Below are 23,705 nucleotides of genomic sequence, written 5' to 3'. Positions count from 1 at the left end.
AGGCCGCCACATTCACACTCACACACATAGAAAATAAGCAATTCACACGCACACACACATTAACGCATACGAACTGATCTACACGATCGTATAGCCGTCGCCGATTGACTTCACGCCGAAGTCAGAAGGAAAAAATTTTTGAAATTTGAATTCAGTTGCTCGCGGAAGGGCCATCCAGACGGTTGGATAAATGGATGGGCTCCAATAAATAAAGTGAAAAGTGAAGAAAAAAAAAAGTGAAAAGTGAAAAAATTGTGCTAGAAAAAAATGTCTAAAAAGTGAAATTGCATGAGAGCACTAGAAAAGGAAAGGAAATCAAATTAATTTGTGCATTAAAGAAAGGATTTCCGCTTAGCGGTGCTTGTATGTGTGTGTGAGTTGGTGCAACAGTCTCAACGAAAGGATTAATTTAACAACAACAATTAAACGATTATAAACTAAACTGTAATATGGCGCAGCCACAATGGTGGCGTAGCGGCGGCAGCGTGGGTGTGGCACTTCTCTGTGCACTGCTCGTCGCTGGCTGTGGCAGCCTGGTGTTGGCCGAACTCACACCACCGTACTTCAATTTGGCTACAGGACGTCAGGTTTATGCCTCGGCTACTTGTGGTGTGGGCACTGATGGACCGGAATTGTATTGTAAATTGGTTGGCGCTAATACGGAGAATGATCACATCGATTATTCGGTTATTCAAGGGCAGGTAAGGATGAGCGGAATAGAGAGGGAGAGACAGAGAGAGATATAATAAAGTGCTGTGATTTATACTGTGTTTTGTGTTTGATTTGAACTCGTTCGCATGTATTTGTAAATTTTTTTGGTTAGAATTTTTAGACCGGAAGTGGGTGTTAGGGACGTGTGGTGGAAATATAGTGTGTTATAAAAATATACATATATTAAATGTAAAAGAATTTGAAAACTATTTTTAAGAAAGAAGCTATTATGTATATTGCATAATTATTACTTTTTTGTGTATACTGGAATTTTTCGAGCCACAAAATTTTCAAATTCTTCTTAGATTAATTGCTTAATACTTAGCTCGTATATACAAACATTTACTTGGCGGCTATTTATCTTGATGAGCGCATTTGTGTGTTGATTTAATTTTTTTATCTTACTTAGTTGCTGCTGATCTAATGGCTAAGCAAATTAAATTTTGCGTTTTTGTTTGTCTAAGCCGTTTGCTAGCAGCAAAAATATCTACTTGAGCGCATAAAAAGTTGAAAAAGTCGGAGAAAAAATATCAAACATACATACATATTAGCAACATGTGTTGAACTCAAAAATTATTTCCAGGCTATTTTTGTTCAAAATACAAAAAATTTTATGTATCTTGTGTACATCTGCTGGAAAAATTATTTGCAGCTAAAAGCAAAATTGTTCCCAGTAGATAAAAAACACAATATTGCTTTAATTTATGTTTTCAAAAATCGAAAAAAATTTATAGAATTCATATTTTTATGATTAAATAATGTTAAGAAATTCCAATACTACAGTTGTGAGACGAAAAGAAGGAGTGAAGATGAGCAAATTTCCACGAAAATTAGGAAAATAATCAAATTAGATGGATTCGAAAACAAATTTTGAGTTCAAAAATAAGGGTTAAGTTGTATTTACGTTGAATCCACATAAATCTGCCGGAAAAGCTTATTTGAAGGTAAAATAAACTCGCTCACAGTGGTTTTTAATTAATTTTTACAAAACTTCGGTTGCAAGAGGAATATCCTTCCCAGGTGCATTCTTTATAACATTAAAGGGTATGAATAGATCTTTTTCTTGATTTTAATCGAACAGCCTCTATGGCACATACTACATACTATAGAGATGGCGGTTCGGATAAATGAGCCGTTTCTTGATGAAAAAAGAATGTGTGAAAAATTTCAGGACGATATCTTAAAACCTGAGGGACTAGTTCGCGTAGTCAGACAAGAACTAAATCGAGCCAGCTCGTCACGCTGATCATTTATATACACACTTTATACGGTCTTCGGCGTTACTTTTTAATTATAAATTAAATAAAAATACTTTAGTTGTAGGAATTCAATATATTTATAACCCTGACTATGAATCCCCGAATTTATACAAAATCTTAAACAATATTTGATTCCATCGTCCATTTCAGGTTTGTGACTATTGTGATCCCAGCATACCAGAAAAGAATCATGCTGCCGAGTACGCTATTGACGGCACCGAGGCATGGTGGCAGAGTCCTCCACTCTCCCGTGGCATGAAATACAATGAAGTCAATCTGACCATCGATTTCGGACAGGTAAGTGTTTGCAGCAATGTAAATAAAGCATATGGTGGCAACAACAAAACCACAATGTGGTAGAGAAGAGCAATACAATGATAAAAAACGAAAAAATTTAGAATATTTTTTCAAAAAGTAAGAAAAAAGCAAAACATTTTGGTATTCATGCTGCTCATTTGAAATGCACAATCACGCACGCGACGAGCTGACAAAGCCACGGGGAAAAAATCACGATAAAATCAAAATAACAAATAAAAGATGTAGGGAATAAGAAAAGATGCAGCCCTGAAGGCGCGTTGCGAGATAGCAGCCAGTACATAAAAAAGCCAGTGTAAGCCGCTTAAGAATGCGGAATATGCGGTGGCTAAACGTTGAGGCAGCTGATGGTAATGATTTCTACTAAATATATGCTTGCATGTGGGCACATATGGCCAGTGCCACGCATGTGACTTGTAGCGAGTGCTACGCAACCCGTATAGGCGGGTCATAAAAATTAGTCCACTTTCTGGTTCTGCTTTGGGCTGACCTTTTTCAATACCAACAAAAACACTTTTATATTTTTATTTACTTGATTATTGTTTTTTAACGTCATCGCCAGAAGACAAGTTCTAAAGGACCACAAGAAAGCAGAAAGTGAAGTCAAGTCAAAATAAATGCATTTTAAGCATAAACTTATGGAAAAAGTCAAAGTGTGAGTAGAGTAGCCAACAAAATGCTTAACGCTCGCCACAGACGCATCGAATTTCCGTTAACTTGTGCGCTGGTCCGCATATTTACCGGTCTGCTGTGGCCTGTTCTGCTCGGTGATTAAATGTCAGACTGTCACAAGATACGGAGTAACTTGATTTGAAGGTGCATCTTGAAGATATAAAGCATACAAACATATAGACATGTGTTTGTTTGTGTATTTTCCTGGTAAACGGCAGTGAAAACCTGCTGAGAAAGCAAAATTTTTTGAAAAAGCGGTAATGAGTGCAAAAAGTGCCAGCACCGCGTTTGCTTTAAAACACAACTTTCGGCTCGGGGTTCATAAGTAGTTATTTTATTAAGATCTCAAATGCTTTAGAATAAATGTTGAGGTTATCAACCGGGGTCAGTAAAAGGCTGCAACTTCCCTCCCAACACACATTTTTATTTTATTTTAATATTTTAAAATATTTGGTGCTGGAAAGAAGAAATAAATACATTAAATAAGTTCATTGTGCTGACATCTCCGCCAGATTGTGATAAGCATAAGTTATACTTATACAAGCATACGCACACCAACACGCTTCCGTTATGCTTGCTTCGACTTTGTTGTTTGCCACAATATTTTCTGTGGTGTCCACTTAGGAAATTCAAATCGTATATATTTAATGTTGGAGTATGGATGGTTGTGTCGGAAATGGATTTGTAGATAAGAAAAGAGTGTGATTATGGAAGAGTACTTTGGAGAACAGACTCAGTTAGCTTCTACATACTAAATATGGACATATACATCTATGAATCACTTCTTCATAAATGTTTAAAACACACCCAATTCAATTTTCCTATAATTTTGATTCGATCACATAGAAATAGTGTACCTTTAATGAATAATTAAACAGAGTCATGACTACTCTTCAAAAGAAATAATAATTTATATCCTGAGAATTGAAGCTGTTTAGGATTCCGAAATTACTAAAATTGTCAGTAAGGAGTTTTCACTTATCAAAGTCTCTTTATATGAATAGAGGCAGAAATGATGCTTTCAACATTCCTTAACTAATCTAACTTCTCGACAAGGTTGCAGATTCGTCCATTTTCGCAAAGTCAGATAAGAATGTCAAGCACCAAACGTGGTTGAAATTGGTCGAGTTGTTCCTCATAGTTCCTGTATAATGACACTTCAAGTCATTCTATTAAGAATAAGAAATGATTTCATTTCCTACAAGGCTCTAATAATCAACTAATATACCCATGTATGTAAGTGTATCTGTGTGCGTATACATGGCACTTTCTGTTTTGCGTTCTTTTAAAGCATTGTGTATGCCGCATTTTAATCTGTCCTATTTACTCTTTCTACTCACACAAATGTGGTGTTTAAATGAAGTCTTATAAGTTTTCTCAAGTCGAGTGGTTTCTGTCGAAGGAAGTGCCAGTTGATAAGCAATGAAATCTTTCAACTTTCAAACTCACATACAGTTATACGCACATGTTAAAAATGTGTGTCTTTGTATCAACAAGAGCTGAACTCATTGCAGGCATTTATACCCTTCTTATCAGCTTGTTCTTGTTTCAGAAGAGGTCAATAGTTTATAACGAATTGTGAGCTTTGATTTGGATTAGAAAAATGCGGCAATATGAGAATATTACTAAATCGATTTAAAGTTTAACTTTCTTGAAGTATTTTAGAGACGTTTTTATATTTCACACAAACATACATATGTATATTGGTAGTTTTGATTTTAAAGATGGATAGCTTGTAATATTATAAAATCGGTATTTACTTAAATTTAAAGTCAGCACCTAAAGAAAGTTGGTCCATGCATTGATTTTAAAATATCAACGTAAGCATTTAGATCAATTATCCTTTCAATTAAATGCAATGATCCCGATTCAGCCGCTGCAAATGTGTCCCATACCGCAACTCATGCTTTGCCACGTATGACTGTGGCCTTAGGTTCCTCAGTATTAGTTCCACATTTTGCTCCTTCCAACAAATTGGTTTTCTATCCAACACAGAAACGTTAAATTTACTTGCGTCAGTAAACAAAACGTTTGCCAAACTGAAAAATCTCCACTTTCGAGATTTTTTTTTTTCAAATATTAACCTGATATTACTTTATAACAAACATCCTTAGTTTTTTTAAATGCGTTGGTTATAATAATTTTACAAATAAACTTTATAAAACAACAGATTTTGGCTTAGAGCCACAGTACATATGAGCATAAATATACTTATACTCGTATAAAATCTTCATCAGTAGCCTTAGTAGCCGCTCTTATCGCTTACAAACGGAAATGGTGTAAGCAGCACATAAGATTCGCTGTGTTTCATTGGCTGACAGCATGAATCTCTATAAACCCTGTACTCAAATAAAAACTAGGCAGGAAAAGTACGAATTTGCAACTGTAATTTTCTGGCTAAAAGTGAACTAGACCGAATAGCAACAGGCGTAAATCATTTCAACAAAAACACCTGCGTGGGCAAAATGTGAATAGTTTATTTTATAGTGGAAAAATACTGCTGAGTTGACAGTCTTTGACTGGATACTGATTTCTTTACATAGACGCGACTATCGTGAGACCACAGCTTAAATTATTCTTCAGTTATACTTCAGGCAAAATTTCCGATTCACATATCCCACATACATATGTACGTATGTATGTATGTAATTGGGGTATGGAGATAATAAATATAATTTCATTGTACACATGTTCCACAACTGACTATTTTATTCCATTTCCCCAAAATAAAAATAAATTTTGTGGAACTTAAAAGCAAAACCCTCCCACAAGCTCGAATACCTTCCACGCACATATGATTTTGCTATTGCTTAAAAAATGGCGGAACAACGGATATCCTTTCTAAAGTACAAAAACGCGTAAACTTACGTATGTATACAAACAAACACATTTATGAACCTAATATACATATGTACATATGTATATATGTATATACATATATGTATATAAATTCAGATTTTAACGAGCATTTATAATTGCTATTTATGGTTTGTGCTCGCATAAACATCAACATTTGCCCACTAATACGCAAACACATTTGATTACATAAATGAGTGACCATGAGTTTGTCCGTTATCGCGGGTCTTGCGAGCCTTGGTCACTGTCGCCAGGCAAAATTAATGAAGTATTATAAGTATATATATATACATACATACATGTGTATTTTGGTCAAACGCTTTAAACTCATAACTAAACTTACTATTTTTTGTGTTGTATACGTACACTATGTAGCAAAACTAAACTATTTGATTTTTGTTTTTGCTATGAGTACAGACAAAAGTCATTAACAATGCTCTCAAGAAATTTTTGTCGAAAAATTCGGTAGAAGTCAAATTGTTACCTGAATTGATAAAAAAATTAACGATTTTGAAATTTTATTTTCTTTTGAGTTAATGGTGCTTTTATTTTTCTTAAAAAAGCTCTTAACGGATACCGAATATTTAGGTTTCGGGAGCATTGAGTCAGCTTCCTTTTTCACACTTTCTTACACTTTTTATCGTATTTTTCCTAATAAGCGCATAAAGTTTAATATATTATGTTTCATAGTGTAAATGTAAAAAATCGCGTATACGCCCAGTAAGAAATTCGTATCACAAACGTTTATTCAAACTTCATCCCGGAGAATTTTCGAAGGCAGTACTTACTAACTGAAAGTATACAGTATCTGAGTTCAATAATGATGTTTTTAAATCTGTTTATATAAGGCTTGTAGATCGTATTTAGTTTTTTTTTACACTAAATACTTGGTTCGAATCAAGTTGTAAAAATTCTATTGGTATTAGCGAAAATAAAAGTGTTGAGCCCAACGTTCAACTCTTTCCACTTTAACTGAAGAAATATTAGTTCACAAATTTCGCTATTTTCCCAATGGGGTTCATCCAAGACAACATAACGCTACATGCAGCGGTATGTAAATATTTATGCATTCCAAGTAGACTCAACATTGATCATGTGGCATGCCACAGACGCGTTAAACTGCAACAAGATAGCAGAATGGATGATATAAAATAATTTTTAACGCCAACACAAGCGGTTATTAGCATTGAAGTGCGGAAACACACTCACTCACACACACGCACACATATTATATTTATGCACATATTCATAAATGCAAACATGTTCTCAGATGAACTGGCATAGCTTTCGTACATACATGTGTGTGTATGGGTGCGCATGCACTTGGCTACACATCCGCCAAAGGCTTGCAGCAGCGCTTATCTCATGCAACAGCTTTAATTGCGATCCAGCGCAGATCAAATGAAGAATTAACAGGCTAAATGCATATCTTTATGGCTCATTTTAATTGCTGCAAAAATGAAAAAAGCAAAACGCTCAGCTCAATTGCCTGAGAGCGTGTTTATTTTTGGGTTTTGTTTCATTTTTTGCTTTTGTTTAATTTTTTGTGTTTGTTCGCTAATCGCCACTTTTTTGCAATCGGATATGCGAAAAATGCTTACAGAGCATTTGAGTAGCTTTCAGCATTAAAAATACTTTCCACAACAAGTTCAAATGGAATTACATACGCGAATGTGTATACATGCATATGTACATATATGCTGAAAATATATATGGCTATGTTCTTACTTATACATGACAAAGTGTATGTTTAGGTGTGTATTTATGTATATTATGCTGATTGCTCATGCTTCATATAAAACCTAAAATTTGTTTACTTTGCATATAAATTTGTATGTGTCTATGTATATTTGGTATAAAGCGTGTTATTTAGGATTTAAAAAACTTTTTTTGGAAAAATTGATTAAATTAGTTATTAGTTATCGCGTAATCGCGTTACTTGAAGGATTTGTTGGGGCAGAAAGTTTGATATTAATTTCGAACAATTATAAGTAGTTTGAAGTAATTTTATTTTGTTTTAATTTTAGCTCACAATTTACTAGTTTTTGGAAAATATATAAAAAAAAATTCTTTTAACGAGAAGAACCGAGACCTGTATAAAGCATTATCATGCCTTCGAAATATTTTAATTGATGCTTTTTAGTTACTTAACCAGTTTCTTACATTTGCACTAAAGAAATTGAAAATATTAAAACCCGAACAAGATATAACTTAAAAAGTTATGAAAAGAAAATGAGCGACCTAAATATACACCCTTTATGTGCAATTTTTTAGCTTCTTATTCATATTCTATGTTATTATTGTTTTTGGCGTTGAGTAGCTGGATCGATATTGCTCAGTGTCACTGTTCGACTGGAGTGTGCCAGTGATCTCATCGTTCTCAGCATTTTCTAATTCTTATTTCATTCTGCCGTCAAGCTTTGGCTGCTAAAATAAGCAGAATGACAGACAATTATTTGTTTATTGAAATGAATTGTGTGTGAAGTTGGAGTGCGTTAAGCTTATTTGGCGCTACAAAAATTAAATATACACACCGCGAGAAATATTTAGAAAAAATCCGTAGAATATTTGGATACCCTGTACATGTACATACATATGTATATATGTACATAATGAGTATGAACATACTCATGTGGATGGGATATTTATACGTGACTGCAATGCAAATGCTATATTTGCATAAATTGAAATGAAGTCATTGCAGTTTTCTAGTTCAAGGTACATACAGATGTGCATATTAGTATGCATAGAGTCTAGTCTTGATGTTCTTAAAATTTTCATAGTATTCATCGTAGGCTTATTGGTAACTTTAATGTATCGTTATTACTCTATTTGCTGTCTGTGCATACTTGTGTAATAATTCAACACATTGCCAAGTTTTATTCACCACATTTTAGAATTCTCGTTGGAAAGTGGCGAATCGAACAATCTATACTAGCCAGTTAACTAGACTGCCTTCAATCACAGTGAAATCTTTCCTAATATTTTACCATCTTTTTTTTGCTATATTTCTTTGGTGGAGAAACTATTCTTTATTTGCTTTTCGCAAATTATGATTTTCGGTACAAAATTTGATATTTTCAGCACAATGGAAAAATATGATGTTTATTCAATGACTGTAATGTTATTGAATATATTTGACAGATGTCATGTCAATCAAATAAAAACTATTAAGGCTCGTTCATAACAAATGTTCACACATTTGTATCTTAAAGCTCACTTTATACCTGGATATGTATGTCTATATATACGTATTTTATCATTTTTTTTTTAAAGGAGTGCATTTGTTAACTTTCCATTTCATTTACGAGTAAACTCTTTCTTTATATTCTTTGTTCAAAATTTTGTACTCACACTTAGCTGATAATATTTTTCTTGGCCAAGTTTCGCCGATCCGCTCTAAATACCACCGCACGATTTACTGTTACTGGATTTGCTTACATACATATATACATACAGACATATGTATGCCATATGCATAATATCTAAGTCCAAGTTATTCATCTCATGCAAATATCGGAAAATCGGCTGCTTGGTCGCGCTTGCCATCTGTATTGGAGATGCTAAAAATTTATTGGTACATTTCCACGAATTTAGCATACAGGATGAGAGCTCGTATTTTTATAATTTTTCTGAAAAATTGTCACCATATGTCTAATGGATGGCTTTTATAGCGATCTTCTTCAATTTTTTTCGATATAATTTCCTAAGGTACAATATACTTTTATTTAGAGTGAGCCTCAGTTTGGTTTATTGTCCCTTCAGTATCGCTAAGTTTATTCCAGTGCGCATGATCTTAAAGAATAAAAATTATAAAAAGTCCAGCATTTAATCCATAACAATCAGTTCACTTAAAAAAAATATATTTTTCTTGATATAGTCAATAACTAGTTACGAACTGTACCTCTTTTAATACAATCAGACCTACGAATGATTCATAAGTTTTATTATTTATTTACTCAAGTTTGCACTGATGGGTTATCGCAAACACAAGTGTATATATGTATGTATATGTACAGTTGAATTGCTTCTCTGCAAATTAATTTAGAGAATTTAAATGGTTATGGGCATGCGGACAACAAAAATATTTTATGTCAAATAGCCATGAATATTGTCATCTGTGGCTGTGTGAGTTACTTCCATAAATATTCAAAAAATGTAAATAGGATATATAAGGGATTGAATTTTTAATCGTTTACCATATACTCGTATAATATTTTGTGGTATTTCATGGTTTCAGAGTTAAGATGGACTTATTTTGATTTTATACACAGCCCTGTGCCATGATCGGGCTTCTGCTTCCATGAAGAGCTATTGTCACTATTAGAAGAACTTTTTTTAGAATTTTCGATTTTATCCAAGCATTCACCACATTTAAGATTCATCTGATTTAACTGAATTTCTCCGAAAACACAAATATTAGGATTGATGATATCTTTTCAGGAAGTGGGTACAAAATGGATAGAGATATTTATCGGTATAAAATGGATAGATAATTATCGTTAGAGTTTCTTTTTAAAAAAAACTGTTATAAAAACTGAATACTGGTTTATTGTGAATTCCACAAACTTGATGACTTGACCGAACGTAGCTCATAATATTGTGAGCAAAACAAAGACTTGCGCCTGGAAGTATGCAATTTGATTGGCGATCTTGTTCAACTGTGTATATCAGTTGCTTTGTTGCCGCCGGATATGACCACGTGTAGATACAGCAATTTATTTACTCAACTTCCTTTTTATACATTTGTACATACATACTATATTTTCTGAATTCTTCGTCAACAGGAATTCCATGTGGCCTATCTTTTCATACGTATGGGTAACTCGCCACGTCCTGGTCTATGGACATTGGAAAAATCTACCGATTATGGTAAGTCATGGACCCCGTGGATGCATTTCTCCGATTCGGTGCACGATTGTATCACCTACTTCGGCAAGGATTCCTACAAGCCCATCACACGTGATGACGATGTCATTTGCTCAACTGAGTTCTCGCGTATTGTGCCACTAGAGAATGGTGAAATACCAGTCATGTTGTTGAATGATCGTCCCTCGGCCTCGAACTATTTCAACTCAACCGTGTTGCAAGAGTGGACACGTGCCACAAATGTGCGCATACGCTTGCTGCGTACGAAGAATTTACTTGGCCATTTGATGTCGGTAGCACGACAGGATCCGACAGTTACGCGTCGTTACTTCTATTCCATCAAAGATATCTCGATTGGCGGTCGTTGTATGTGCAATGGTCACGCGGATACTTGCGATGTAAAAGACCCGAAAAGTCCAGTGCGTATTTTGGCCTGTCGTTGCCAGCATCGCACTTGCGGCATACAGTGTAACGAATGTTGTCCGGGCTTCGAACAGAAGAAATGGCGCCAGAACACCAATGCACGTCCCTTCGAATGCGAACGTAAGTGGTAATGGATTATGAAGTAAAGCTGGTTACGAACTTTATATTTTTATTGCAGCTTGCAACTGTCACGGTCACACGAACGAATGCGACTACGATGAGGAGATCGATCGCAAAGGCTTGTCGCTGGATATTCACGGACGCTACGATGGTGGTGGCGTGTGTAAGAATTGCCAACACAATACTGAGGGCATTAACTGCAACAAATGTAAGGGCAAATTCTATCGTCCGTTCAACAAATCCTGGAACGAGACCGACGTCTGTCAACGTAAGTAGAGAAAGTCCTGTTTTGACATAGCCTCTTATATTTTGGACCATATTAACATAAAAAACCTTAAATTGTAGCTTGCAATTGTGACGATGTCTACTATACCGGCCACTGCGAGGAGGGCACTGGTCGTTGCGAATGCCGCAAGGCGTTCCAACCGCCAAACTGTGACTCTTGCGCCTATGGTTATTATGGCTATCCGAACTGCCGTGAGTGCGAGTGTAACTTGAATGGTACCGACGGTTATCACTGTGAGGCGATCAACGGTGAATGTCCGTGCAAGATCAACTTCGCTGGTCATTATTGTAAGCAGTGCGCTGAAGGTTTCTACGCCTTCCCGGAGTGCAAAGGTACGGAATCCATTTTCTTGGTCAAGTCTTCTCTAATTATTAATTGATTAAATTGTGTATATTTTCAGCTTGCCAGTGTAATAAGATCGGCTCGATCAGTAATGATTGCGATGTGGAAAGTGGCCAGTGCAAATGTCTGAGCAGTTTTGGTGGAGAGAGGTGTGAACATTGCAAGGACGGCTACTACAATTATCCCAAGTGCCAATGTGAGTATTGGATATTACACAAAGTCAATAAATGGGGCCAACATATATAGCCTTGGAGCAGGCAGCAATGTTGGCAATACAGGGATTTGTTCGATTTAGTAAACAAAAAATATTGGAATGCCATGAGAAGATGGTTCAGAAGAAAAGTGACGACTGATGTTAAACCGTTCCCGTGACTGTCGGGTCTACGTCTGGAACGGTCCCTGACCCTGGCTTCTGTCGCTATAACAACAACTACTTTAACATTGGTATTCTATTTCCTTTTTCTTAACCAGACTGCGACTGCGACATACAAGGCACAGAAGCGGAAATCTGTAATAAAGAGTCGGGTCAATGTATTTGCCGCGAAGGATTCGGCGGACCACGTTGTGACATGTGTCTTCCTGGCTTCTATGACTATCCCGCTTGCAAGCCATGTAACTGCTCCACACAAGGCAGCACGGCCATCACCTGTGACAATACGGGCAAATGTAACTGTTTACCAAACTTCGCTGGCAAACAATGCACGCTTTGCAGCGCCGGTTACTACAGCTATCCGGAGTGTTTACGTAAGTATTTTTAGAGCACGCACTTAAAGCAATAAGTATTTTATATCCCATTCACATACAGCTTGCAATTGCGACGTGCACGGTTCGGAGGGTGTCACCTGTAATGCGGACGGACAATGTTCGTGTTACCAGAACTTCGGCGGCAAACTGTGTGACTCCTGCAAAGAGGGCTTTTATAACTTCCCCAGTTGTGAGGATTGTAATTGTGATCCCGCAGGTGTCATTGACAAGTTTGCCGGCTGCGGTTCAGTGCCGGTCGGTGAGTTGTGTCAGTGTAAGGAACGCGTAACGGGCCGCATTTGTAATGAATGTAAGCCGCTCTATTGGAATTTGAATATCAGCAATCCGGACGGTTGTGAAGTGTGCGATTGTTGGACCGATGGTACTATTGCTGCATTGGATACTTGCCTCTCGAAGACGGGCCAATGTACATGCAAGCCACATACACAAGGACGCACTTGCAGAGAATGTAAAGACGGTACTTATGATTTGGATGGCTCATCGCTGTTTGGTTGTAAGGACTGCAGTTGTGATGTGGGCGGTTCGGAGCACAGCGAGTGTGACAAGTCCTCAGGTCAATGTAAATGTCATCCACGTGTAACGGGACGTGGTTGCACACAACCACTGACAACACATTACTTCCCCACATTGCATCAATTCCAATATGAATACGAGGAAGGCTCACAACCATCGGGTGCACAGGTGCGCTATCAATACGACGAGAATGTGTTCCCCGGCTTCAGCAGCAAAGGTTATGCCGTCTTCAATGATATACAAAATGAAGTACGTAATGAGTTTATGGTGAAAAAGTCCTCGCTGTATCGCATCGTTATACGTTATGTGAATCAAAACTCATACAATGTTACGGCGAGCATACTCATACAATCGGAAAATCCACTCGAAGTAGATCAGAGGTGTGTACAGTCTTGATAAATTCTTACCGTCTTATGTATATTGTTTATTTATTCCACATATTTTAGTGTCAAAGTGCTTTTGCGTCCAACGACGTCTCCGCAGTTCGTTACAGTCTCCGGTGTGAAAGGCAATAAGCCCTCACCAGTTGTTTTGGACCCGGGCTCTCGTTACACCTTCACAACCAAGGCGAACAAGAATGTTATGCTCGATTATTTCGTGCTACTGCCAGCGGCATACTACGAAGCATCCATTCTAACACGCAAAATCACGAATCCCTGCGAATTGGGCAATATGGAGCTTTGTCGTCATTATAAATATGCCTCCGTCAATGAGTGAGTTCAATAATATAGTTTCGTAAAAAAATAATTATTTACTTTTTGAATATGTATTTTAATTTACAGCTTCCAACCATCCACGACGCCATTTATTGCCGGCGCTAATGATAAACCAAACATGCCTACCGAAGTCTACGCCGATCCTGACCATTTGGCCATTATCGGTCATGTGGGTGATATACCAGTCATCAGCGACACACAGCGCCAATTGAACTACATGGTCGATGTACCGCACAGTGGACGTTACATATTTGTTATCGATTATGTCAGTACTCGCGAGTTTCCCGAACCCTTCTTCGTCAAATTAAGTTTGGGCGATAATGAAAAGGATTATGGTACAACAACTTTGTATCCCTGTCTCTACTCAATGGCTTGCCGCACGCCAATAATCGATGACTATAGTCGCGAGAAAGCATTCTACATTTCCAAGGATGACCAAAAACCAGTCATTGTTACTGTAGGTTATTGTTTTATTTAAGTATTTTAAGAAAATTGAAATGTAATAATAACTTTCTTTCTAGACTGACTATGATGATATTGGACGTGTTGCAATAATATCTGTTACCGCTATTCCAGTCGATAAGTGGTCCATAGATTACATCGAGCCCAGTCCCGTTTGCGTCACACACAATAATCAATGTGCCGCACCGAAATTCCGCTCCGTGCCCGACTCGAAGAAAATTGAATTCGAAACTGATCATGAAGATCGTATTGCCGAAAATAAACCCCCTTATGCCGCGCTGGATGAACGTGTTAAGCTGGTATATTTGGATAATAAGGGAGATACAAGTACAATTGTTATTGAGTGAGTAGATAATATGGTATACAAGTATATTAGTGAGAACTTCGAAAAATACTCGGAGTGGAGTAAGACGTGAATATAGGTCTATCCTTGAAAAGAAAAGTTGCTTGACCGAAGAATGCTGAAAGATTGGAAATCTCTAGTTCTTTATTGAAGGTCGAGTGAATACAATTATCAGCTGTTCTTTTCTCATATTCAAACTCTCCATTTAACGAAGTACTACCGCTCTTTACTGTAAATCTAACCCTTCTACATTGCCACATTAAAACTTTATTTCATTTGCAGATCGAAGGTAGGCGAACCCGGCCGCTACGTCATTTTGGTCAAATACTATCAGCCGCATCATCCAAAATACAACGTACTCTACACGCTTACCACTGCCAAAAATCAATACAGCGGCAAATTCGATATTAGCCATTGTCCATCCAGCTCGGGCTGTCGTGGTGTTATACATCCTACCGGCGAAGATTGGTGGTTCGATATTGAAGATGACTTTAAATTTACGTTAACGGTATGTAATTTAACTTTTTAATCAATATATAGTCATCTTTACTCTCCTACAGAACTCGCGCCCACAAGGAGTCTGGCTGGACTATTTAGTAATTGTGCCAATAAATCAGTATAATGAAGATCTGCTCGTGGAAGAATTGTTCGACCAGACCAAGGAGTTCATCAAGGAGTGCGGCCAAGATCACTTCCACATCACACACAACGCATCCGAGTTCTGCAAGAAGGCCGTATTTTCATTGACATCCGAGCACAATATTGGCGCCTTACCTTGCAACTGTAACTACGAAGGTTCAATCAGCTTTGAGTGTCATCCCTTTGGCGGTCAATGTCAGTGCAAGTCGAATGTGATCGGTCGCCAGTGTAATGCTTGTCGCACCGGTTTCTATGGTTTCCCTGAATGTAAGCCTTGTGACTGCCCCAGCACTGCCATGTGCGAACCGAACACGGGCGAATGCGTTTGCCCGCCGAATGTGATGGGCGAGATGTGCGAAAAGTGCGTGCCCAATACATATGGCTTCCATCAGATAATCGGTTGTGAAGATTGTAATTGTAATTATTTGGGTATTGCTAATGGTAATCAACAGTGTGACATGTTCAATGGTTCGTGCGAGTGTCGTCAACATATTGAGGGTCGTTCTTGTGATATGTGTTCGAATGGTTACTACGATTTTCCACGTTGCGATCATTGTACCTGTAATACGGCTGGAACTCTGGCGGAAATTTGCGATAAAGTCGATGGCAGTTGTTTCTGTAAGAGCAACGTTGTGGGTCGCGATTGTGAGCAGTGTCAAGAGGGCACATACAACTTGCAGGAAAGCAATCCGGATGGTTGTACGTCTTGCTTCTGCTTTGGTCGGACGACACGTTGCGAGAGTGCCTACCTGCGTATTTACAATTTGAGCTTGCTGAAAAATATCACTTTGAATTCAGCGCACTTTGGTGAGAATACTATTGATTTCCAAATTTGGGATATACCACAAGACGAGCTAATGGTAAATGAGACCACATTGAAGGCAGATTTCTCATTCCACGAAGTTAATGACGTAGAGATTGAGGAAGTTGTCTATTTCGGCGTACTTGATTATCTAATGAATCAAAATAGTCACATCTCTGCTTATGGCGGAGAGCTCGCTTATTCTTTGTACTACACTACTGGCTTGTCTGGCAAACCATTGCTCGCACCCGATGTAGTTCTGCTGAGTAAAGATCATTTGTTGGTACACCAAAGTTATGAACAACCTTCGAGCAATCAGGCATTCAGAAATCGAGTGCAAATGGTTGAGTCCAATTTCCAAACACACGATGGCAAACCTGTAACACGTGCTGACTTTATGATGGCCTTGCGTGATCTCAAGATGATCTTCATACGTGCCAATTACTGGGAGCAAACATTTATTTCATACTTATCCGATACATATTTGACGCTAGCCGATGAGGATGAAGATAACATAGGCGAGTATCAATTATTGCCCGTAGAACGTTGTAACTGTCCACCTGGTTACACTGGTTTGTCTTGTGAAGATTGTGCGCCGGGCTATTATCGCGACTCTAACGGTCCTTATGGCGGTTACTGCATACCTTGCGAGTGCAACGGTCACGCACAAACATGTGATTGTGCAACAGGCATTTGCAAAGATTGTCAACATTCAACGACTGGTGAACACTGTGAGCTCTGTGAGGAGGGTTACTATGGTAACGCGACATATGGTTCACCACATGATTGTATGATTTGTGCTTGTCCACTGCCTTATGAGAGCAATAACTTTGCGACTAGCTGTGAGATCTCCGAATCTGGTGATGAGATACATTGTGAGTGCAAACCGGGATATACAGGACCACGTTGTGAAGCGTGTGCTAATGGTTACTACGGCGAGCCTGAAAAAGCAGGCGATTATTGTAAACCTTGTGAATGTTCAGGTAATATCAACCCCGCCGAACCGGGTTCGTGTGATACTATAACCGGTGAGTGTCTACTGTGCTTGAATAATACCTCTGGCGTGGCGTGCAACCTTTGCAAACCTGGCTTTTATGGTGATGCGGTAAATTTGAAGAATTGTCAAAGCTGTGATTGCGAAGAGTTGGGCACATCCGAGTGTGATCCTTATGAGGGTAAATGTCGTTGCCATGACAATGTGATCGGCGAGCGTTGCGACCAGTGTAAGCCTGATCATTATGGCTATGACTCAGGACTGGGCTGTCGTGCTTGCGACTGTGGTGTAGCCTCCAACTCGACACAGTGCGATGCACATACTGGAAAGTGTAGTTGCAAGCCAGGTGTGACGGGCCGTCAATGCGACCACTGCGCTGTAGATCATTGGAATTATACAAATGAGGGTTGCCAACCTTGTCGTTGCAATCAGGGTTATTCGCGTGGCTTTGGCTGCAATCCGTTTACGGGACAGTGTGAATGTTTGCCAGGTGTTATCGGTGATCGTTGTGATGCTTGTCCAAATCGTTGGGTGCTCATTAAGGACGAAGGCTGCTTCCAATGTGACTCCTGTCACGACGCTCTGTTGGATGTGACCGATCGGCTGCGCTATCAGATCGATCCAGTGGTGGAAGAGTTCCAATCTGTTGCGTTAGCCTTCTTCACCAGCCAAAAATTGAACTACTACGATGAATTGGCTGATAAAATCGCACCAGAAGTGCAAAATCTGGACCCGAAACGCATCAATTTGGACCCGGCGCGCTCTTTGGTCGCTGAAATAGAATCGGGCGCAAAGATTTACGGTAAACAGGTGAACTTTAGTTTGAGCAATGCTTTAGAAAGCCCTCAAATTGCCAGTGAACTTATAGTGAATGCAACCGATTTGCGCGAAAAGGCCAAGGCGAGTGCTTTAGAGGCCCAAGATGCTATAAACTCAGTGGATGCTCTCTCAAAGAACCTAGAAACGGCAGCAAGCACAAAAATCGATGCCGCTTTAGAGGAAGCGCAACGCATATTAAAAGATCTGAATGAGACGACAATTGACACTAAACCCACTCAACAAGTCTTGAACAAATCTAATGAGCTCTACACCGAGATTGATATACTTGTGGCGCCAATTAAGAATCAAAATGATGCACTGACCTTGCTGAAGGACGATATAGGGGATTTAAGTGACAAACTCGAAGACCTATACTACTGGAGTGGTAATGCTACAGAAAACGCCATCTTAGTAGATCGCTTGAACAATTTGAATAAGGCCGCCTTTGAAAATTCCAAATTCGATACTGTTTCTGATCAACAAAAGGAAGCTGACAAGCATATTGAAGAAGCTGGCAAATACTTTGTGAATATTGACTTGGCGCTAATTGATATCGACAAGAGAATCAATCAGCTCTCGAGTGTACTCTCCGATTTGAGAGATATAAATAAAAATGTCGATGAAGATTTCCCGGAGATGGAAAAGGAGAACAGCGAGGTGACGGAATTAGCTGCACAGGCCATACGACGTGCTGATGAATTGAGCTCACGCGCTCACGACCTCACTGATCAATACGCCCACATGACAGCTAATGCAGAGCCAGCAATAAAGGCGGCTACCGCTTACAGTGGCATTGTAGATGCAGTTACTTCAGCACAACAATTTACTAAAGAAGCCAAATTCGCTGCCGGTAACGCCACGGAGATCACTGATGGCATCGAAGATCGTGCTGGACGCGCTGACAAGGACTCCGGTGAGTTGTTACAAAATGCGCGTGGTGCCTTGAATAAGGTGCAAAGTGAGTTGGAGCCACGCTTGAACGTTTCCGCTTCGAAAGTAGAAAATATATCGAATTTGAATAAAAATACCGAGAAACGTCTGGAGGAAATAAATATTGCATTGCAACAATTGCCAGTGGAAACGCAACATGATCTGTGGAATAACGCCAATCAGAATGCTACCGAAGCGCTGAACATAATTGAAGATGTCCTCGATGTATTGCGTCCTGTCGGTGCACAAAGCGAGAAGGAGTTGGAGAAGGCACGAAATATATCAAGAGACATTGATGCCACGACAAAAGATGTCTCACAAGTGCGCTCACAATTAGACACCGTGGAAGACACCATACCACAGCTGAATGAATTGGCGCAAATTATCGAACAAGAGCAGGCAAATGTCGAAGAGATCGGCCAGTTATTGGGTGAAGATATTGAGAACTTGAAACGACAAATTGAAACTGCACGCCAAATTGCCAATGCCATTAAAGTGGGCGTACGCTTCTCGCCAGGTACCGTTTTGGAACTGAAAACACCCGAGACCACGCCACTTTTGGCCACCAAAACTAAAGCTTCAGCATACTTTAAGACCGAGAAACCCAATGGTTTCTTAATGTACTTGGGCAATCATAATAGAACCTCGTCGGCTGGCAGCACACCCGCCAATAAAGACAATGAGGACTTCATGGCTGTAGAGATCGTAAATGGCTATCCAATCTTGACCATGGATGTGGGCAATGGACCTGAGCGTATTACAAATGAAAAGTATGTTGCCGACGGTAATTGGTATCAGGCAATTGTAGACCGCACTGGTTCAAATGCAAAACTGATCATACGCGAAGAATTAGAGAATGGCACTGTGGTGGAGCATAAGAAGGAACAACCATTGCTAGGCGCCAATAATGTGTTTAATGTTGATCGCAATAGTCGCTTGTTCGTGGGCGGTCTGCCACCACCAGCCGACTTTACGCCACCACATGACATACAGAGCAACGCCTTTGAGGGTGAAATCGAAGATCTGCGCATAGGCGATGAACATGCCGGTTTGTGGAACTTCGTTTTCGGTTTGGAGAACAACCAAGGCGCTCAACCGCGTAATAAATTGTTAACCGAAGAGATACCACCAACGGGTTATCGTTTTAACGGCAACGGTTACGTAGCACTTAAAGCCTCGCCATATAATCTGCGTGCGCGTTCCAGCATACAATTCAGTTTCAAGGCTTCGAAAGACTCCAAAGACGGTCTGCTATTCTACTATGGACGCAATGATCAATTTATGTCGGTGGAGCTTGTGAACGGATTAGTGTTCTTCCGTTATAAACTGGGCGATAACGTTATGTCGGCGGGTACACAAGATCTTTACAACGACGACAAATGGCATCGTGTAGTAGCCGAACGTGATGGCAGACGTGGTCAGTTGAAGGTAGACGACATGATGTTGGCACAAGAAGACTTACCAACCGGTCCCACTGAATTCAATCCAATACCCAAGCGCCTGTTCTTTGGTGGTTTCCCCGGCAAGCGTAATCATTCGGTGGTTACTGAGCATAACTTTGATGGATGCATTGATGAGGTGTCGATTTCGGGTACCAAGGTGGATCTGGGCAATAATGTGCACGCACATGGTGTTAAACCTGGCTGCCCGAAGAAATTCTCGACTGTGTTGGCATATCCGCCCAACGAATATGGTTTCTTGCGTAAAGCCAATGTCACGTCCAATAATAAGTTGAATGTTAATCTGAAGTTCAAGACCCGTCAACGCGATGCTCTGATCTTCTATGGCGCCAATCATGATCAGAGCGCGAATATAGGTCTCACCTTAAACGATGGATATTTAACCTTGCGTAGTATGGGCGCTGAGGTTGTGTCGGATATGAAACGCTTGAACGATGGTGAGGAACATGTGGTCACCGTGCAGCATGACGGCGATCAGTTACGTTTGTCCATAGACGACACGGAAGATAAGCGGTAAGTACTGTTTGGATAATAACAAGCAAAAAGTGATGTAAGTCTCAATTTTAAACCGTACTTAATAATTTTTGGGGCTTTTCTTTTTAGTTTACCCTACACACCGGAAGCGCTAAACATCCAAGCAGGTGATATATTCTTCGCGGGATTACCCGATAATTATAGACCCGTGCGAAATGCACTGCCTACCATGGCGTACTTTGTGGGCTGTATTAGTGATGTGACCATCAACGGTGAGATAGTCAATTTCGCCGACAGCGCTGAGAAACGTAAAGGCAATATCAATAATTGTCCAACAGATATTTTAGGTAAGTTATGGTGCTTAACTTATAGTCTGAAAAGAAAACTAATGCTTGCTCCGTACAGCTTATGATGTGGCAGCAATACCATTGTTCTTCCCAGAAGGTGCGAACGAGCTATTACCTGAGCCAGAGTATCCGGGTAACTTTGCAGTACCCTTGGCGCCTTTCGCGCCGGTTACTACTACAACGACATCACGTCCAGCTGTAGTGGTTACAACAGCTAGCACTACGACAAAATCAACGAAAGAGCCACCTACGCAGAGTCCGCCAATCGTTGACACACGAGAACAAGAATTGGAACAGGAGCGACAGCGAGAACGAGAAAGAGAGCAAGAGCGAGAACGAGAAATTGAACGTGAGAAAGAACGCGAAATAGAACGAGAGAGAGAGCGAGAAAAAGAGCGGGAACGGGAAAGGGAACAAGAAGAAAACATTAAGCCAATACCAGAACCTGAATCCGAACTCGATTCGAAACCAGAAGAACCGTTGCAACCAATAGCTGGTCCAGTGCATCCACTGCCGCCACAAAATATGCCAGAAGATCCGCGCTGCAAACTGCCCACAAATCCAAACTTCGATGTCGATTACGATGACGCTGGCTACCGCTTTTATGCATTGCGTGAGCAGCGTCTAGAAATATCGCCGCCAACGAAGCTCCGCAAGCAATACGATATTAGTCTGAATTTCAAGACTGCCTACCCCGTCGGCTTGCTATTCTATGCGGGCATTAAACAGCAATCGAACTATATTGCAATATATCTGTGGGAGGGTAAATTGCATCATAAAGTGCAAATTGGAGATCAGACGGTGAATGTCGCCAGCACAGCGGAAGTGAACGACGATGAATGGCATAATGTGAAAATAACACGCAAACACCATACGATTAGCCTCTTCATCGATCAAATTGAAGTGGACTCATTAACTGAAACGGTGGATGATAGTTATGAGTTGAATGTGCGAAACATGGGACTCTACCTTGGCGGCGTGCCGAAACTTTGGGAGGCCGAAGTTTTCGACAGAATCCATTATGTTGCAGAAGATCAACCCTTCTACAATGGTTGTCTGAAAGACCTACGGCTGAATGATGTAAATCTGAAGAAGGAACCGGAAGCATATCACACAGTGCCCTGCTCAACAGAAGTCGAACAAGGTTTCTTCTTCAGCAAACAGGCGAGCTACGTGAAGCTTTTCGAACGCTTCACCGTCGGCACTGATTTCAACATCAATTTCGATATTCGTCCACGTGAGCCGGATGGTCTGCTCTTCTCTGTGCATGGCAAAAACGCCTATATGATCCTGGAGTTGATCGACAATAGTCTAGTGTTCACCGTTAAGTCTGATTCTAAAAACATTGTCACCACCAATTATACATTACCCGATAACGGTAGTTATTGTGACGGCAAGTGGCGTAATGTGCAAGCGGTAAAATCGAAATTCGTCATTACGATTTCGGTGGATTACATCAGCACGCATCCGGGTGTTGGCTCAGATGGTTCAACTTTGACAAAGACAAATCGTCCGCTCTTCTTGGGCGGTCATATTGCCTTCAATAAGGCGCCAGGCTTGAAGACGAAGAAAACCTTCAAGGGTTGCATACGCAATGTCCAGGTGAACAAGAAGGCGGTACGCATCACACCGAAGATGATACATGGCGATATCTGGCAAGGCGCCTGCCCGCTTAATTAGTCAGATTATTTCTAATAATAACAAAAGCAACAAAGCAAAAACGAACAAAAATGTTGACGACCGAAAGTTGCTGTATGCCCACGATGCCTTTACCTCGATGGCTTGTGCGATTTCTAACAGCAAACTGTTTTGATTTTGACTATTCTGTTTTATAATTTTTTAATTTTCTTTATACTTTTATTTTCTTGCTTTCACGTAGTCTATTACTTACCTTGCTATTTTATATTATTCTTGCGCCTGTTTCATAAAGAACAAGGTCCGCTATATTTCTATTAAATTTTTCGAACTTATCTATTCAATCTTTTCTTCTTTTTTATGTAAAATCCGATAAATAATTTTTAATAAAGTCTCAATTTGTATATGCAAAAATTTTGTAGTGATTCTCATTTTATTAGAGAAATCTAAGTAATTTTTTTTAAGGCTGAGGAATTACATTCACGATTTTCAGATATACGAGTATATTATATTAGCTCCGCCACGAATAATCCCACTTGGACTGCTAGACGCTTGGCCGTTGTGATGCTCAGAACTTTTAAGTAGGGATCAAAAATACTGCCGTTTATCTGCAAAGCGCCGAGGCCCAGCCACAGACTTATTGAACTGATCAATATCTTCACCAGCCAGTTCGCCGGGTTCGGAAGAAGTATGGCAACCAAGGTGTTTAAATCTTAGTGCGTGGCCAGCCACAGTGAGAAGCTTAATATGAAAATACCTTGATGCTATTGCTATCCGTACCTACCTTTAAGTTCACTATTGGCGAGTTCAAGGCCTGAATATCAGATCGGATATTGGACTGGATGCTGGATGCCTTTCTAAAAGCAGTCGCACTTCGTTGAAGTACCACTCCTGCTACCTTATAGCTGCCCTTTTTGCTAGAAAGATACTGCAGTGGGCTGGCAGTCTGAAAC

At 39.7% G+C, this 23,705-nt stretch overlaps 1 protein-coding gene across 2 annotated transcripts; it reads left to right on the top strand.

Moving 5' to 3' along the window:
- Positions 1-148: 148 nt before the first annotated feature.
- Positions 149-23,166, top strand: LOC105232696 (laminin subunit alpha). 2 transcript variants are annotated; one of them, XM_011214477.4, is made up of 15 exons: positions 149-701; positions 2,121-2,267; positions 10,601-11,225; positions 11,284-11,493; positions 11,571-11,843; positions 11,912-12,049; positions 12,325-12,597; positions 12,659-13,511; positions 13,578-13,844; positions 13,914-14,304; positions 14,369-14,652; positions 14,935-15,160; positions 15,213-20,809; positions 20,900-21,117; positions 21,176-23,166. In XM_011214477.4, exons 1-15 carry the CDS (start codon positions 450-452, stop codon positions 22,795-22,797), a joined length of 11,376 nt encoding a protein of 3,791 aa, XP_011212779.2. In that variant the 5' UTR covers positions 149-449; the 3' UTR covers positions 22,798-23,166. The 2 variants fall into 2 exon arrangements, with proteins under 2 accessions (XP_011212779.2, XP_049313456.1); XM_049457499.1 differs by lacking the exons at positions 11,571-11,843; positions 11,912-12,049; positions 12,325-12,597.
- Positions 23,167-23,705: the final 539 nt, after the last annotated feature.

Source organism: Bactrocera dorsalis, chromosome 5 (assembly GCF_023373825.1).
Source record: "Bactrocera dorsalis isolate Fly_Bdor chromosome 5, ASM2337382v1, whole genome shotgun sequence".
Taxonomy (NCBI): Eukaryota; Metazoa; Arthropoda; class Insecta; order Diptera; family Tephritidae; genus Bactrocera; species Bactrocera dorsalis.
This window is presented reverse-complemented; position numbering and strand designations above follow the sequence as displayed.